The sequence below is a fragment of the Neomonachus schauinslandi genome, chromosome 4 (genome assembly GCF_002201575.2).
Source record: "Neomonachus schauinslandi chromosome 4, ASM220157v2, whole genome shotgun sequence".
Classification (NCBI taxonomy): domain Eukaryota; kingdom Metazoa; phylum Chordata; class Mammalia; order Carnivora; family Phocidae; genus Neomonachus; species Neomonachus schauinslandi.
Window position 1 is genome coordinate 154,825,641 of NC_058406.1, and position 20,006 is coordinate 154,845,646.

The window sequence follows — 20,006 nt, forward strand, 5'->3', positions numbered from 1 at the left end:
TATATTTAAAAATTTCTATTTCAGACTGGTCCATTGGTCTGCCAGGTACTAATGTTAATTTGAAAAGCTTAACAATTCAAGTTGAACAGATTTTAAACACTTCTTAATAAAAATACAACTGGGAATAAATAACATGTCCTTTGCATTGTAATTACTCTTTTCTAATTTTTTAAAATTTATTTTTAATTCTTTTAAAAATTTTCCAACATTTTTGAGATATAATTGGCATATAATATTGTATTAGTTTGAGGGGGCACCTGGCTGGCCCAGTCAGTAGAGCATGTGACTCTTGATCTCAGGGTCATGAGTTCAAGCCCCACGTTGGGCATAGAGATGACTTAAAAAGACAAACATTATATTAATATTAGTATTAGTACAACACCATGATTTGAATATGTATAAATTATGAAATTATTTCCATAATAAGTTTGGTTAACATTCTATAATTCTTAATAAAATTACTTCCTGTTAGGGTTAGCTAAGGGAAAGTTTTCAAAATTAATACAATTACAGTATTGTTTTTAGCATTAAAACAGTTCCTCTTTTTTGCTTTATTTTTGTGATTATCCTGAATGTTGCCCCTTGAGATATGTTAGTCCAAACCTGCATTTCAGTTTTTATCAGATTTGGTTGGCATATGTGCCATGTTCTGAATGCTTTCACTTGACATCTTGTTCTACTTGTGTTATATCCTAAAAGGTAAAGAGAAGTAACATTCATTGTAGGGGAAATTTACTATATCTATGAATATGTACACATATAAACATGCATATAAGCTGTTACTGAAATTTCCCAAAATCTTTCAATTATTGATTTATTATCAGTCTTACCATTACACACAGATTCTACCCATTTTTAGGTATTTTCTGTGCATTGATTCTATCCTACCTATATTTAATGAACTCTGTTATTGATGAAAGTCTGACATAGATACTCAAGATTTGCTCAGTCATGGAAACCATAACTCTGTAGTATACTGAAATTCTACTAGAAAATGTAAATCAGTCAGTTCCTAAGGAAGAATGGAGTGTTAACTCCCTCTTCCTTACTGTGCTGGCTACCTTAGACGTTACAAGAGACACAGCAGCTTGGAATATTTTATGTAAGTTTAAGTTTAACGTTTTATTAAGTAGTATTGTGATATTTTAACCAAAAAAGTATCAAATGAAATATGAGTATATGTGCATATATATAAAAACATATCACATCTATATGAAAGCTCCTATTAATAAAGTATAATACTTAAGACTAATTCCCTAAAGCATATAAATACTCAAATATAAAAGGAGAGTTTAGAAAGTTCTTGGAACTTGTAATAATAGGGATAGCCACACGTGGAATAAGAATGGTCTTGAGTATTTCTTCCTTGTGTGGTTGGTGTGAGGGAAATTGAAAAGATTATTAGAATAGATTATTAGAAAATTAATATGAATAAAAGATTAATATAATAGATTTTTAGAATAGGTGTCAAGAGAGCTAGTTTTAGCTTTAGTCTTGCTACGGAGCTCTGTGATCCTAAACACATAATTTCAGATCTTTGGGTTTCAGGTATCTCACTTTTAAATTGGGGTTTGGAATGCATTGTTTTTAAATTTTTTTATGGATAGAAAATTCCATCTGCCTTGGAAGATACATCCTGAATTTGAGATGTTACCTTGCACTCTGAATACTGTAACATTTTATTTTACCTTGGCCTGTTGTCCACCTTAGCTCTCTTTCCTGAAAATTTCAGTTATTGAGGAAAGTATTTGTTCCTATAAGAAATGTTAGCCTGAGAGGCGCCTCGGTGGCTCAGTCGTTAAAGCGTCTGCCTTCGGCTCAGTTCATGATCCCAGAGTGCTGGGATCGAACCCCACGTCTGGCTCCCTGCTCAGCGGGGAGCCTGCTTCTCCCTCTCCCACTCCCCCTGATTGTGTTCCCTCTCTCGCTGTGTCTCTCTCTGTCAAATAAATAAATAAAATCTTAAAAAAAAAAAAAAGAAAGAAATGTTAGCCTGAGAAGCAATATTAGAGCACAGACTCTGGAACTAGACCACCTGATCAGCCCCACCACGTATTTGCTGGGTGATCTGGACAAAGTTGCTCTTTGTAGATTCCTCAGATTCCTCCTCTCAAAAACAGGGATAATAATAGTACATCAATCGGTTATTGTATGGATTAAATTCATTAATATATGATCGTAAATCACCTAAAAGCAGTGTCTGGTACTTAGTAGGCACTATATAAGTGAAACTAGTATTTTTTTAAATTTTATAAAATACATTAAAAACCAGAATTTTTATTTTGAGTCGGGTATATTGAAGCCCAGGCATTTTGATGGGTGGTCCTTCATTCTATGATACAGAATTAGTTATTTTTGTTATGTGCATCACAAATATCTTCTACTAGCTTGTGACTTCCGGTTTAGGACATGGCTGCCATACAAACCCGAGCATCAGAACTGCTGCACCCAGACTGGAAAGCTTTGTCATTTCTGGGACAACAGAGTTGGGTAGAAATCAAGAACACTGAAATCCAATCGGTCTGAATTCCAATCCAGTTTCTGTCACCCACTAGGGATGTGACTTGGGGCTGCAGTTAGATTAAAGGGTTAATTATGTTTTAATGAAAGCATAAAAGAGCTTTTCTCTGAAAAGAGCAGGACTTTCTAAGAATAAAATAAATACATTCCTAAGTAATGAAATTTGAAAACAGACTTGACTACAGTGTGACAGGTATAAACTTCAGAATCTCAAAATCAGCATAAACAAATTAAAAGGCAAACAACAAACTGGGAAATTTGCAGCAACTCAGAGTATTAAGAGCCTTAACATCTGATTCACTTTGACAAATGAATTATGTAGTCTGTAAAACTCTAATAGAAAAATGGGCAAAAGACATGTACAGACATTTCACTAAGCAAGAAATTTAGTGGACAGTAAATATATAAAAAACATTTCATTCCAATATAACCAAATAGATGACTTTTTAAAAAATGAGATACTGTGTTTCATCTGTTTAAAAAACAACACTTTAATGCTGGTGAGAATGTGATCCACGAGTGGCGGCATAATTTAGTATAATCTTCCTAAAAAGTAATTTTCCAATATAAACAAGAGCCTCAAAAATATTCACAGACTTTTGACCTGGTGGAAATAGAGTTCAGATAAAAATGTATGTACCAGAGTATCACTAAAGCATTATTTGTAGCGATGAAAAGAATGTTACCATGAATGTTGAATAATGAGGAATGGCTAAATTATGATACATATGCAGCCATTTAATTGAATAATTTTATTGCCATAGATATTAGAAACACTTATTTCTATATTTTTTTGTAATTTGAAAAAAATTAGAAGTGATAATATCTGTAAGGAACTTGTCACAGAGTTCTTTCCATACTAGAAAGTAAAAAAATGGTAGTTCCTATTAACTACTGAAACCAATTATGCCAAAAATTTCATTTTCAGACAGATATATAATGTAAACAATGAATAATAAAGGTGAGTCTTTATTTAAAATGAGAATAAAAATAAAATAGGAATAAAAATCCAAAGCAGAGACTAATAAAATGCCTGTAAAATAGACCAATAATATGTAAACTTGGCTATGCTAGACCCAAATCCTTCTTTAGGTATCAAAATGGCATATTAAACTATCATATAACATAATTGGCTTATATAAAGGAGAGTTTATGCCTGAAATTCTTATTTTAGTGGTATAAAGGTATTTCACATCTGAAAAATTCATTTGTTTAACAAATATCTAATAAACATTTTCATATGCTAGGCCTTATTCTAGGTGCTGGGAATGTAACAGGTCTCCCCTGTCATGGAAATTATATTCTTGGGAGAGCAAATAGTCACTAAAGAAGATAAGTTTAGATTGTTATAAATACTATTATTTAAAACCCTTATGTACTTAGTGTGAGTGGAGTGGGAAGGCATTATTTTAGATGGAGCAATCCAGGAAGTCTTTCTGAAGAGGTGATAATTTGAATTGTAGTAAGAAGAGTAAGAAGAAACAAACTATGCAAAGGAACCAGGAGATACATAAGTAATTAAGATCAATATATGGCAGATAAAGTCAGGACTTCTAAGTTCAGAAGAGGAGAATAATTTTTGCTATAAATCTTCCTTTTCTGAGAAGACATTTAAGTGTCAGCGATGGATGAGAGTTTTAAATATTGAAGATTTTCAGGGAGGTGAAGGAATAAAGTATAGCTCTGGATGGTAAAGTTGTGATTAAAATATTTTTAAAACCATTTGAGTTGAAAGGAAAGGATTCAATGTAATAAGTTAGGAATCAAGTTATTTAGTATTAACTTGTACAAAATACTAAGTATTCATTAGCACATGGTTAAAATAAGTTATGATTGTTTTCAGATCACTTTCTCTTCGCTCATTAAAGCTCTATACTTTTATATCTATAATGAAAGCATTATAATATAAAAGGGTTGGCATGAATGCTAAATCAGTTTCATATGAAAGAGGGTAAGTTGGCATGAATAATGCTACATTGAAGATAATTGCTAAGGGAGTTTAAATTAGATTACAATTCAACTGAAGAGAAGGATTTATTTGACATATAGATGATAGTTTATTTTTATTAGTCTGTATGAAGGCTTCAGGGGATGGGGTGTGGGAGGTGAGAGTAAGGATGAGGAAGGGAACTGATAGTAGGAAAGGCAAAGTTTAATGGAAAGCAAAATGATAATAAGTAAAAGTGATTAGATTCATTAATCATGTGACCTAACTGATGGGGAGGTCACAGTAATAGATCCTAAGGTCATGAAGAATGTGAAGGAGGTTGATAGGCCATTTCAGAGTAATGGAATGAGAATCAGAAGGAATCTCTAAAAAGAAGATTAAATATTTAAAATGACCATATTATAGTTTAAGGTTGGGTCATACGGAAATAAGTTAAAGTATGACCAAAAAAAAAAGCCAAAGAGAAGATGATGTAGTTAGAAAAGGAAAGGGGGGAAATGTTGAAAGGAAGGAATGTTGGGGCAAAAGAGTTGAGTCGTATGTGTGTGTATGTGAAAGAGATAGAAAGACAAGAGAGAGTCCTTTAATGACTAAGTATTTCAGATCGTAAGTTTTGGAAAACAGACCAATCTCAGCCATCTAGTAGTTATATGACGTTGTACAAATTTTCTAATAAGTAAAATTGTGAAAATAGTCCTATCACATACAGTTGTACTGATTAAGTGACATGATCATAATACATGCAAAGCTCTTAGCATAATTCCCGGCATGTGCAAAGTATTATTCTTGTTAAGATCTTAATTGTTCAGGAACATTAGTATTAAGTCTCGAATACAAGATTTTAACCATGTACTCTTAAAAGCCTTGTTATATTTTATTTTCTATGCCTTGATAAAGTGAAATTAAACATTGTTGAAAAAAATTAACAGCTAGACAGAAATCTTATCATTGGTTATCTGGGCTGGCAGGAGAGTATTGACCACAGGTGGCACCAGGGAGCTTTTTACAGTGACAGAAATACCCTGTATCTTGATTTTGGCGAGGTTCCATGACTATATACATTTGTCAGATGTCATAGAACTTTGCACCTAAATAGTGTGAATTTTAATTTATGTAAGTATGCCTTCATAAATCTGACTTTAAAAATAACTGAAAATACACAAAATTTAAATGAATTTTTAATACATTACCCAAATAGTACTAAATATATGCTAAGAGAAAATTTATTTGATCTGACACATCCCAAGCAATTAAGAGCCAAGTCCCATCCCCACAAGGGTTCAGGGGGCATGGTAATGGATGGGGTTAGCCGTTAAGTCCATAACACAGAGAGAAGAGATGACTATAGTGGTTGAACTAACAAAAGGAAGGCCTAAAGCTCTGAATCTAAATCAGTGGTCAAGAAACCAACAAAGAGTAAGAAAAGTGTTTAGGGTTGACAGTTGCAAGAACAGGCAAGACATTAACAAAGATATGGATTCTGGATATTCTAGATATTCATTAATAATAACTAAAGGAAGAAGAACAGGTATGAGAAGTAATGTTAAATTGTTTTGGACAAACTGAGTTTTAGGTACTGATGGGATATTCATTTGGGGATGGCTAGGAGACAACGAGAAGTGTGAATCTTAAGCTTATAGGAGAGGTAGGAGCTGAAGGTTAAGAGTCTTCAGCAGTCAAACATTTTGGATAATTAAGTCACTGTGGTACAAATTATTTTAGCCATAATTGAGTTTAGGACCCATTATAAGTACAATTTTTATTTCTAGTTTACAGATTGAAAAATTAAGGTACAGGTCAGTTAATAACTTATTCCAACCATTTGAAGCTGGGTTTAAAGCAATTGGACAAGGTAGAAGATACAGAAATGTTAAAGCCAAGAAGCTGGGACATGTGCAGTGAATACCATTAGAGAACAATGCTAAATGTCTAGAAAAAGGAGAAAAGGAAGAGAGGAATTCAGAAGCAGAGATTTAATGTCAACAGAGACCAACTCATTCTAGTTTGCAGTTTTATTTAGGATCCTCATTGTGACTCATATTCCAGTGTGAGAATTTGGAAGGTTGAATGACGTTCAGCCTTGTCTCTAGCTTGGGCTGGTCTCTCCTGGTGTCTCCATTGAATCCTATCTGTCTCTGAGAGACATCCTACCTAACTTTTATTCCTCTTTCTTCTCAGTATTGAACAGAAGCAATTCAGGAGATGTCCCTATTCGGGAAACATTTAGGATGCGTTCCTTTGAATTCTGAGGGAGTATTAAACTGCAGGACATTAGTCACTCTGTATGGTTCTTCTAATTCCCTTGACTGATGACAGTCATCATGAGCACCTATGGAAAAAGATAAACAGCTTGATATCCAAGCATGAGTATTATTTAAAATCTCTATATTTAGGGGGACGCCTGGGTGGCTCAGTCAATTAAGCGTCTGCCTTCGGCTCAGGTCATGGTCCCAGAGTCCTGGGATCGAGCTCCGCATCGGGCTCCCTGCTCAGCAGGAAGTCTGCTTCTCCCTCTCCCTCTGCCTTCTCCCCGCTGCTCATGCTCTCTCTCTCAAATAAATAAAATAAAATCTTAAAAAAAAAGATCTCTTTGTTCCCTTCAGAAATATTTATGTTATCATTTTAATGCCATAGTTAATATAACTTAGTTTTTAAGTTTTTATTTAAATTCCTGTTAGTTAACATACAGTGTGATATTAGTTTCTGGTGTATAATATAGTGATTCAACACTTCCATACATCACCCAGTGCTCATCACAACAAGTGCCCTCCTCAATTCCCATCACCTATTTAGCCCCCTCCCCCCTTCTCCTTTCTGGTAACCATCCGTTTGTTCTCTGTAGTTAAGAGTCTGTTTCTTGTTTTCCCTTCTTTTCTCTTTCACCTTTTCCCCCTTTGCTCGTTTGTTTTGTTTCTTAAATTCCACATATGAGGGAAATCATGGTATTTCTCTTTCTCTGCCTTATTTCGCTCAGCATAGTACGCTCTAGCTCCATCCATGTCCTTGCAAATGGCAAGATTATATTCTTTTTATGGCTGAGTAATATTCCATTATATATATATCTTCTTTATCCATTCATCAGATAGATGCTTGGGCTGTTTCCATAATTTTGATATTATAGATAATGCTGCTGTAAACTTTGGGGTGCACATATCCCTTTGAATTAGTATTTTTGTATTCTTAGGGTAAATACCGAGTAGTGTTATTACTGGATCATAGGGTAGTTCTATTTTTAACTTTCTGAGGAATCTCCATGGTGTTTTCCAGAGCAGTTGCACCAGTTTGCAGTCCCACCAACAAGGTTCTTTTTTCTCCACATCCAGTGTTTGTTTCTTGCATTTTTTATTTTAGCCATTCTGACAGGTGTGAGGTGATATCTCATTGTAGTTTTGATTTGTATTTCCCTGTTGATGAGTGATATTGAGCATCTTTTCATGTGTCTGTTGGCCATCTGTATGTCTTCTATGGAGAAATGTCTATTCATGTCTTCCACCCATTTTTAAATTGGATTATTTGGTTTCTGGGTGTTGAGTTTTGCAAGTTCTTTATATGATTTGGATACTAACCCTTTATCAGATATGTCATTTGCAAATATCTTCTCCCATTCCATAAGTTGCCTTTTAGTTTTGTTGATTGTTTCCTTCACTGTACAGAAGCTTTTTTGAATAAACAAGCTCTCACAGGAGTTTTAGAAATGCTGAAATGAAACCTAAAGAAATGAAAACTGAAGAAGTAGTCAGTATGAACAATATCAAATACCACAAAAATTGATTTTGGGGGGATTTATATTGTTTGGGTTTCCATTTTTATGAGTTACATACCTTAGGTCCAACATTTTGTTAATCATCATTATCATTTCTTTTCTATACAAACTTTGTGAGATGGTTAGAATTCTTTATATAGGAAAAAATCAACAGACTAAACACATTTTCATAAGCAAAATATCTAACTAATTGAAAATCCAAAATTTCACCATGTGTTTGGAATCATACCATGACTATTTTTTAAAAAGAATTTAGAGTATCAATATTAAGGCTAAACACAAGTTGGAATGCAGAGATCTCAATTTTAATGTAATGTGGGCAAATTTAGATAAGTCTTTAATTATAGCACGAAGAATATACTGAGTTTCCAGTATTCATAAGAAAAAGAAATACGGGTCTCTTCCTAGAATAGGCCTCATTACAGTTTTTGTATGATGGACATTTTTATCTTTTTATGATTTAAGTTAACATTCTTAGCATTCCTAAATATACTTAAATTTCTATTTCTAAATTAACATAAATTTAAAGTTGCATTTAAATTTCTTCATGACGCTCCTCTCAAACCTTCCATGCAATCTGCGATATGTGTAATAGCGGATGTAGTTGAAATATATCTCATGGCTACATTCATTAGACGCCAGATGTGAGACACAGCGGTCTTTCATAATATGTCATACCCCACTGTTATAAGATGGGGACAAGTCATATACACAGGGCAATAATATGTGCTACTCTGTGGATCATCTCTTCCTCAAGGTAGATTTTTTTCCATCAGGAAAAAGGTAGGAGATTCCAAAACTGCTTAACACATATGGGGAATGGTTTATTAACTCAATGAATCTGACTCATGTTTCTATCTTTTCTCAGTAGTTACTGCACTTTCTCTCAGAAGCATTTTTAATAATAACCATTGTTTCCTTCTCTGAGGGACTTTTACTTGAAAATTAAGTTTATCCTATAAGATAGATCTTGTTTTTTCAGAGACAGGAATTGTGACTAACAAGTTAAAAATAACTAAGTTATTAGAAAGTTACTAATATTTTCTTTTAAACACCTCACTGTGTATAGGGGGAAAAACATATACAGTAAGACAATTACGCTTGAGCTAGTCTAAAAGATCCTCCTAGTCTCCTATACTAGATCATCCTCATGATTCTTTTTGCTGGGCAAATTCTCTGGTTTAATGAACTTTTCAGTAGTGTGTATCTCTCTGCCTCTCCCAGCCAGGATCACTCTTAAGATTTCTCTCTGCCTCTTTCCTCCCCCCTCTTTCCTCCCTCCCTCTTTTCCTTGTCTTTCTCCTTCCCTCTCTTCATCTCATTTCTGTCCCTGTCTCTGTATACACACACACACACATGCACACACACAGAGTAAAGTAAATTTTAATGAATGCAATACCAGGCAAATAGAGTAGGGATTTCTAGACCACTTTATACTATTTATATTAATGAAATAAATATGATAATATAAAAGAAAAATACTTAAACATTATTTGGCCTCAAAATTAACCAACCAGATAGTTTTATAGCAGAAGGAAACATAAAGAATATCTGGTCTAAGACTATTAATTTTACAGATGGTGAATTTTATGGCCAGAAAGGTAAGTGAGGTGCTTACAGTTATAAGGCTTGTGAAATCAGGACTTGAACCTAAGTCTTGTCTCTTCTTATCTTTTAAGATTTTGTTTTTAAGATTTTGTTCATTCCTATGTATCATAAGTATACCCATTACCCTAAATCTGGATAGTCCCAAAGTCCCATCAACTCTGTAATGATTATCTGCACTACACTCTCCATACACAAAACCCTGACTTTCCCCTATAGGCCAAACATATCCCAATTTTATTTTTTTTAAGATTTTATTTATTAATTTGACAGAGAGAGACACAGCAAGAGAGGGAACACAATCGGGGGAGTGGGAGAGAGAGAAGCAGGCTTCCTGCCGAGCAGGGAGCCCGACGCGGGGCTCGATCCCAGGACCCTGGGATGATGACCTGAGCTGAAGGCAGATGCTTAACGACTGAGCCACCCAGGCGCCCCCAAACATATCCCGATTTTAAATGTTAAAACCTAAAATGGTGCTGAAATCCAAGTCTTCTGAATGATAAAATCTCAGTAATTCTGTTCACTGAATTTAGATGTCAAAAACAGATATACTCTGGGGCGCCTGGGTGGCTCAGTCGTTAAGCGTCTGCCTTCGGCTCAGGTCATGATCCCAGGGTCCTGGGATCGAGCCCCGCATCGGGCTCCCTGCTCGGCGGGAAGCCTGCTTCTCCCTCTCCCACTCCCCCGGCTTGTGTTCCTGCTCTCGCTATGTCTCTCTCTGTCAAATAAATAAATAAAATCTTTAAAAAAAAAAAACAACAGATATACTCTTTTTCCGTAAATACTAGGTCACTCCTAATAACATATGTCCTAAAGTAGTCTGAATATCAGCTTCTTTTGCTGATAGGGAAAGGACTCTGTGCCATTTGCTATAGCATCTCCTTTGAAGTATTATTTAATGAATATGGTAGAGAGTTAACAGAGAAATAGCAGACAGATACACACAGCAACAGGTAACCTAAATATCTAAAATAGGTTGTCAAAGTTTGGAACATACTTTAAAAACCTATGAGCTTCAAGGTAGTACAATAGTTTTGTAAGTTTCTAGAGCCTTTATGTTTCAGTTAATTCCATGTTTCACTTAGGCACATATAGAGTTCAGTCTTCCTACATTCCTAGGAGCAAAGGAAAGATCATTTTATAAGCAAACACATTATAAACCAAATCACATTATATTTTCTTTCGTTCCCAGTGTGTTAGCTCCTAGTAACCACAGTAGAAACATCCTCAAAATTGATTGATTTGGAAATAAGTATTCCTCAAAATTTGTGTATCTTAGTTGCCCGGTTAAGATTAAGTGTGTTTGAGCAGAGGGAAAAGAAGAGAGAGAAAGTCAAACCAAGAAATAGACTCAACTATAAGAACAAACTGATGGTTACCAGAAGGAGGTGGCCAGGGGGATAGGGGGAATTAAGGAATGTGCTTGTGAAGAGCACTGGGTGTTGTATGGAAGCGTTGAATCACTATATTGTACACCTGAAACTAATATTATACTGTATGTTAACTAACTGGAATTTAAATAAAAACTTAAAGAAAAAGATTAAGTTTGTTTACATTTTAAAAGAAAATGCTTTTGGGGGCATCTGGGTGGCTCAGTCATTAAGCCTCTGCCTTCGGCTCAGGTCATGATCCCAGGGTCCTGGGATCGAGTCCCACATCGGGCTCCCTGCTCAGCGGGAAGCCTACTTCTCCCTCTCCCACTCCCCCTGCTTGTGTTCCCTCTCTCTCTGTCAAATAAATAAAATCTTTAAAAAAAAAAAAAAAAGAAAGAAGGAAAATGCTTCTGTTTGCCCCAGTACTGAAGTGGAAATAATCTGGTACATAATTTATAATTTTTATCTCAATATTTATTTCCATACTTTTTAAATTTAACTTGTTCCAATGTTTGTTATTCTCTGTGTTACATGTATTTAAACAAATAATTTAGCTAACAAAAGTGTGCTTTTTATGAGTTTCTAGTATATAATAAAGTTTTAGTATTAAAAAATCAAAATTTATTAAGTGATTATGAAGAAATCATTTTAAAGTAACTTCAAAAAATTTTGTTGCATAGTTTCTTAAGTCCCACTTTTGAAAAACCTGAGAAGGAAAATTTTAAAACATGCCAGGTCACTTTTTAATATTCATAAAATTTGAAAAGATCTGTACTTTATTACGTTTGGAAATATTTCTCATTATACACCATTTTCAATCAATACACCCAAATGCTTTTATTTAACAAATAAATATATATCTCTAAGATAAATTAAGCAATGAAAAAATAAATATATATCCCTTAGATAAGTTAAGCAATGAATGGTTGTATATTTGCATTTTAAAAATTATTTGACATTTATTTCCAAAGCACTTTTATAGAATCACAACAAAAATACAGGTTTTCAAACTGAATAATTTGTCCTTTTTTACAAAAACACTATGTTTTGTGTTTTTTAAAGTAATATTTTTCTTCTGTATAGTGCCTTTGTGGGCATTTTATAAACTATGTATTAACCCAAATAAGAAAACAATAGCACTTAATTTCAATAACCAGCAATAACTGCTAACATTCTAGTATGTAAATCTTAATTTTTTTCCCTCTCTTTGTCTTTTGTATAGTTTATGTGTATATATATCTTTATGAATATATATATCGTTTTTTAAAATTATAGTTTATAAACTATAGTACTATATCACCATTTAATCTGTTTTATAATTACCGATTGCAATGTCTTTATTTTACATTTATATGTGTGAATGCACATGCACATCATATGCATTCTTTTTCATGGATGCATCATAGTATTCTGTAGATACACCACAAGTACAGTTTACTAACAGCTATTGTCGGTGTTAGTAAACTGTTGGACATTTAGAGTTTCTTTTCCTAGGCCTTTACAATTTTCAAACAGTGTAGCAATAAATACACTTGTATGTACATCTTGCACATTGATTTCTTTAGGAACAATCCTGGGAAGTGAAATTTCACATTCAAATATATGACCATTGTAAAGCCTTTTGATACACAGTACCAAATATGTTGTATTTTTAAGCAATTTACTTTGTATCATTGTACATCAGGTACTTTGGAAAACATTCATATAAATGACCATCAACTTTTTGTCAAGAGCTGTCAATGACTGTCAATCTGAAAAACAAATTTTTTCACAGTTAACAGATACTGAAAGACAGTTAAAATATTCAATAAAAGTCAAGGACAATATTTTCTTTTTGAATTGCTTGGCCTTTGAAAATAATAATGTAACAAAATATTACATTTCTTTTATCTCATATACATTTTTATTTATTCTTATTTATCTCATTATATCTTATGTAGTCATTTTAACAATTTCTATTCCAGTCCTCTGACTAGTGAAAGACATTAATAAGTTATTTTTATAGTCTATCCTACTGAAACTAGAAAATAGACAGAAGGAACGATGCTTTCTCCTGTGTAATTGTCACCTCAAAGTGGGCAAGTAGCGATTGCATACACTGGTTCTACCTTTTTCTTTATTGCACTTTATTTGGTACATACGTATAAGTAATATACTTCTTTAATCTTAATCAGAAAACTGTCTCACATAATATTTTGTTTTATGCTCAGATTCCATTTAGTGTACCTCTGTGTATTTTATGAAAATCAATTAGATTTGTTAAAGCTACACTTCGGCCATATTGTCATCAAGTGTTTGGGGAGTCTCAACAGAAGACAGTTTTATATTTCCTATGATGGATCTCTTTACCAGTAGGATACTTTTCTCTCTACGGATATCATTGTTTGTGAAGTGTTTTCTTCATGAGAATAGGTTGATAAAAATGTAGAAAAGCAATGGAAGACTTCATAGGAGCCAAATAGTTTTGGAGAGAGGAATGTCTGGTTACTGTTTGTCCTAAGGATTAGCCTCCTAGAAGAATTTAAAGTTGTAAGTTAAAAGTATATTTACTGAAGTTTGTTGACTGTATATCAAATAAGGTGGTCACTTGAAATTTCATTAGTTAAGGTGCTAACAAAGAATCTTTCCATCTAAGGTCTGTCTATAGATAGTAATTGAGTCTGGAGATGAGAGATGTGTTTGAAATTGGAATTTAGTTGATAACATATTTAAGTAATTATATCACTCTCTCTATTTGCATCTTTGTTTACTTATAGCAAATACAAATTAATATTCTTCTTAGGCCCCCCCCAATGATCTGTTAAATATAAATGATGTCCCATAAATCTGAGTCTACAAAATCTTTAAACCCTTACTAAGGAGAAAGGCTCCTTTGCAAAGCAATATTAAATCAATATGTTTTTAAAAAATTATGCTTTAATGCAGAGATCATGAAACCATGGCCCACAGACCAAATCAGGCCCGCTGCCTGTTTTGTAAATAAGGTTTTCATAGAAGAGTGACACTCATTTATGTATGCATTGTCTATACCTGCTTTCATGTTATAGTGGTAGAGTTGTGGTAGAAAATATACAGTCTGCAAAGCCTAAGATACTTATTATTGGCCGTTTACAGAACAAGTTTGTCGACTCCTGCCAGTATGTATCACATTACTACCTGGTTATTAAAAAGAATTTGATGTAGCTTCATAGGAGGCTGATGTCCAGAAAAAAGTCTAAATATTAGAAAATGCGTATATATGTATGTATGTATGTATATATATCTATGTGTATGTATATATATTTAAATATGAATATATAAAATCTGTTCAAGCTTTTTTGTCTGTTGGTGCTATTCATATTAATATACTATCTTGCTACCATGATATCAAAATGAAACTTTTTAAAAGAACTTCCCAAACACTCAATTTAGCTAGTATCTTTAAGTACACATAATTTTTTTGATACAGGGATGGCTTTTTGTTCCATTGCCCTTGGAGAAAATAAACACATTTACCTGAGAATATCTCTTAAGGTACAAATAACTACAAAATTGTATTTTAATAGGCTAGTAGACATTTATACTTCACTGTATTTCACATTCATATCATGGAGGCACTCACTTGATTTTATGTATCATTCAATTTATATCAATATGACACATATCCCTATTTTTTAATTTGGCACAGACTTAATCAAATCATTATTAAAACGAGACTCTTAAAAGGAACAAATTGCCTCACTTTATTGAATAGTTGACTTAAATTTGCTGTTATACTTAGAGGTCATGTAATATAGACTCTTTATATATTCTTTTACTTAGGATTTTTTTGAAATTTTTTCTTTTTTTACTCTTTATTTTATTTTATTTTTATTTTTATTTTTAAAGATTTTATTTATTTATTTGACAGAGACAGAGACAGCGAGAGCAGGAACACAAGCAGGGGGAGTGGGAGAGGGAGAAGCAGGCTTCCTGCCGAGCAGGGAGCCCGATGTGGGACTCGATCCCAGGACCCTGGGATCATGACCTGAGCCGAAGGCAGTCGCTTAACCAACTGAGCCACCCAGGCGCCCTACTCTTTATTTTAAATTAATCGGTTTTTACTTAAAATTTGTTACCAACAAGAATTTTCTGATATACAATGAGATTTTTTTTCAGAATAAGTATTAAAATACTTATTTTTTTTTAACTTAGCAAACAGGCACGGTTTTATTTTTTAATTTAAATTCAATTAGCCAACATAGAGTACATCATCAGTTTTTGACGTAGTGTTCAATGGTTCACCAGTTGTGTACAGCACTGTTTTTAATCCAAAACAAAGTCATGCATAAACAAAAACTCTAATCCCAAGAGGTACTTCATTTAGCTCTGCTATTATGTGTCTTCAACCAGATAATGGAAGACATGGAGCTCAATGTCTTTGTCTCTTAGGTGAAGCGGTTGAACTATAGGACACCTAATGTCTCCGCCATCTCTCAAGCTGCTACTGTTTGTCATATGACTAAGTCAAATTGCTGAATCAAAGTTTTTCAACCATTTCAGCACTCCAGGCAGATACACCCACAGAATCAGGATTCTGGCCAAGTACTTTAATATTATAATGGACAGTGCTGGAAAACAGAGGCTCTTCAAAGCAAAAGTTTACCTTTACTATTCTAGACATGGCTTCTGAAGGATCTTCCTAGTTTCTTTCTTTCTTTTTTTTTTAATTCTTATGTTAATCCCCATACATTACATCATTAGTTTTAGATGAAGTGTTCCATGATTCATTGTTTGTGCATAACACCCAGTGCTCCATGCAGAATGTGCCCTCCTCAATACCCACCACCAGGCTAACCCATCCTCCCACCCCCCTCCCCTCTAGAACCCTCAGTTTGTTTTTCAGAGTCCATCGTCTCTCATAAAATACTTATTTTTGAATAGGCACACTTTTGAATAGGTATAGAGATCTTTACTGCAGTTTTCAGGTTATGATGTTAAGCAAGGGGTATATATGTGTATGTTTACATTCCTCCCAATGCTGAGTGGTTATGAATTTACATGATGACATGTTGTAGATACCCACTTGAGCCCAGTAAGCTATGATTATTTTTCCCAGTTTGTACATTTGTAGTATACAATTGAGATTTTGTGAGCATAATCTCATTATGCATATTTATGAGAAATGGAATTTTCATATAAAATCTCTTTAATAAAAGTTATAAATATACCTTAAAAACACTTTTTCATGTTTGCTAAGATTTGCTAACTGAATTTAGTTCTTATTCTAACCAAAGTTTTTAAAGACCCTCTTGATATCTATAATTGATGCATTTGGAAGTAGACCTGTTATAGAGAGTATTAGTCTCATTTTGTAATAGGCTTACCATCTCATTTTCTCACCTCCTTACATTTTTTTTTTCTAAAATGATTTCAGTTATACTCTGTGCCTTTATTGGCATGGTTTGTTCTCAGGAGTATTATCCCAAGTGCCTCTTTCTTGGTGCTAGTTCTAGAAAATTCAAGTTCAAAAGATCCATATGTAAGCTTGGACAACCTACTTTTTAACACATGGGCTAATTTTATGGTAGTTTCTAAACACAACTGTAAAATTGCATTTGAAACCAATTAGACTTACAGCTATTTTTCAGTAAATAAATCAAATCCTGATGAATTACAAGCCAGTTTTTATTTATAGGATTACTATTGTCAAGTTTATGTGCTGTCAAATATATTCTCCTGGGCATACATGTACCAGAAATGTTTTCTATCTAGTTAAGATTTGTTGTTCTGTTAAAATTCATTTACATTTTATTTAGACTAAATTTTTTTACATATTTAGTAATCATGCTTTTATTCACCAAATTGCATACTTTAAATAAATCTAAGAAATAATATGACATTTTAATTTGTATGTACTACCTTGAATGAAAGTAATATATCAGCCTAACATTTCTTCTATTATTCTATTATACATCCTGTAAGTAGGGCTCAGAAATAAGAACTGAACATTAATTTTATGGGTTTTTTTCTACTCGATAGGTGCTATGGATATAGAGGAGAGAAATCGCCAAATGAAAATTAACAAATACAAACAGGTAGCCGGATCAGATCCCAGACTGGAACAAGATTACCATTCAAAGGCAAGACATTTTTCTTTTTAAAAGTTGTAAAATAAACAATCATATGAAACCGCTAGATTCTCTTCAACTTCTGAACGCAGATTAGTTAGACGCAAACATATAATGCAATGGCCCCATGATATCAAATGCTAAAATTTATAATGTGCTTATATTCCAACTTTTAGGCATAGAAATTGTCTTATTAAAAAAGTCATTATAATAATATAGGAGATTAAAGAAATGAAACTCATAAATGATCTGAAGAACAGATCTTTTAGAATTTTTTATTTTATAGAACCTACAAGGCTCTAACACCCTCAAAAATGTTTAGGAAGAACGGCTGTGGTTTTCCCATACATAGATTTTTAAAAAAATTTTATAGCATTTTAATGGAAGCTGGTTTATTAATGAGTCATTAGAACAAAATACATATTCATATGAGATGCTGTAAGTTCAAAAGTGAGCATCCTTTTGAGCTACTTTTTGGGAATAAGTTGAGGTATGAGGTCAACCAGGGAAGATTCTTGCCCTTCATTGCTTTTATATTTTCAAAACATGTTTAGGTTCGTGATATTATTCATGGTCAAAGTCATGAAAAGACTTTGCTCTGATGTACCTATTTAAGATTTAATAAGAGAATGAAAATAGCAAATTTACTCATATATGTAACATTTAGTTACTATGTGTTCTGTGGCTTAGTAATGTGATCATTGCAATCATGTAATATTTGTGGTCTATATATTTCTGTGTATTAGAGAAAAGCAGTTTAGATTTTTATACGCTTAGGTCTATTTTATTTTTACCTACTTAACCTTTAGTTCCTCTCCATTATACTCCATTCTTTGGTGAAGTCAAGACTTACTAAGGAAAGCATAACTGACTACATTGGATATGCATATATACGTTTCTAGTTTCCCCACTATACCACCTAACAGAGGCAGAGATTCTTATATCAGCATCATCTTCCAAATCACCAATCTCTTCCCAAAATTACACAAATACTGACATGGTGAATGTAGAATTGTTCATCACAGAGTTCTGATGTACTGGAAATGACACAGGCCTAAAGCCAGAGAAAGGTAAATTCAAGACAAATAAACAAAGTCTTGCCTTTACTCAGCGGGTCCTAAAATGTATTCATTTTCTTTTTTTTTTTTTTTTTAAAGATTTTATTTATTTATTTATTTGAGAGAGAGAGAAACAGCATGAGAGGGGAGAGGGTCAGAGGGAGAAGCAGGCTCCCCGCTGAGCCGGGAGCCCGATGTGGGACTCGATCCCAGGACTCCGGGACCATGACCCGAGCCGAAGGCAGTCGCTTAACCAACTGAGCCACCCAGGAGCCCTATATTCATTTCCTAAAATAAAAATATGAATAACTTCAAATAGGCTCAGTGAATTTCATAGAAAATAGTTTTGTAATGATATAGTATTTCAGATACTACCAATCTTTTGAGCTTAATGTCAGAAATGATATCTGTGTTCCCAGGTACTTTGTCGGTATTTCTTCTTAGGGTTAAATAGATACACCTGATCTTTTGTGGCATCTCTTATACTCTATATATATTCACTATATATAACCCAAAGACCAAGGCATGTAGTCCTAATAAAATAGGATCTTAAAACTTCTAGAAACATGTCTTCAACTAACATCAATTTTTTTTATCTCCCACTGTATTTTAGGAAAGAATGTAGATGATTTTTTAAAGTACATATAATACTCTCAATAATACTGTCAATGAAGAGATGAATATCAAGAGAAAATGAAGTTAAGGCAAAACAAAGTAACAGCAGAAGTAAAGTTTGTGAACAAAATGCATAATGTGAGACCCTATATACCTGCTGCATGTGAAGCATGTATTTTGACTGTGAACTTCCTAAAAAGCAGCAAAGACAGAAGGGGAAACTGGGTCGGTTGTATGATTCCCATTGTTTATACAATAAAAACAAGTTCTTTAGTTGCAATTTCAATGATTCTTGTTATAGATACCTGACAGAAATTTGCTGTAGGAGGATGGACCAATGGAATACAATAGGCATGGCTCCAGATTTTTTTTCAAAAAAATAAGTTTTGATGCCATTCCAATTCATAAATTAATTCTTGAATCTTCAAAGCTTTATAACTTTGAGACCAATTATTTTGGGCTGGAGAAAATTTAAATCTTGGCAAAGGACTAACCATACTAAGCAATATAATTTCATAGGTATTCTGTAAGGAAGTGGTTTTCTAAGTGTAGTCTCAGACCAGTGGCGTCTGAAGACTTCTAGAAGTGCAATTCTCTGGCCCAAGTACTTAATCAGAACTCTGGGGGTCAGGTCCCTGTGTTTTAACAAACCTACCAGGTGTACACCAAAGTTTGAGAACTGCTCTAAGGTGAGCCGCTTATAAAATTGACTTCCTCTATTAGGGTCTTAGCTGGAAGCCATGATGAATGATGTCCTTAAAAAATGGAGACTTTGAGATTAGATGATCTGACACCTTTACAGGGGCTCATACTTTATAACATCCTATCATTTGAATATCAAATACTTACCATTATGAAGTTATGCATTCAGCTTAACTAAAAATGTATTTAAGCCATTAAGGTATAACTTCTTTAAAGGGTCCAAAACACAACTCTGTTTCATTACCCTACAAATTACTTACTGATATGGACTATCTTTGCTGGGTCATCTATCTCCCCATCATCCCTAGCATGATCTTCCTCTGTCATGGATCA

General features: G+C 33.6%; 1 protein-coding gene across 37 annotated transcripts in view; it reads left to right on the plus strand.

The window, feature by feature from the left end:
* Positions 1-20,006, plus strand: part of RIMS2 (regulating synaptic membrane exocytosis 2) — a 595,628-nt gene that overhangs the window by 428,609 nt on the left and 147,013 nt on the right. For 15 of the 37 annotated variants that reach the window (XM_021688297.1, XM_044914274.1, XM_044914276.1 and 12 more), the window contains one exon: positions 17,210-17,310. The exons of the other annotated variants lie outside the window; for them this stretch is intronic. In XM_021688297.1, coding sequence (XP_021543972.1) covers positions 17,210-17,310 — 101 coding nt within the window. The remainder of the gene's footprint in view (positions 1-17,209; positions 17,311-20,006) is intronic. 37 annotated transcript variants of the gene reach the window in all.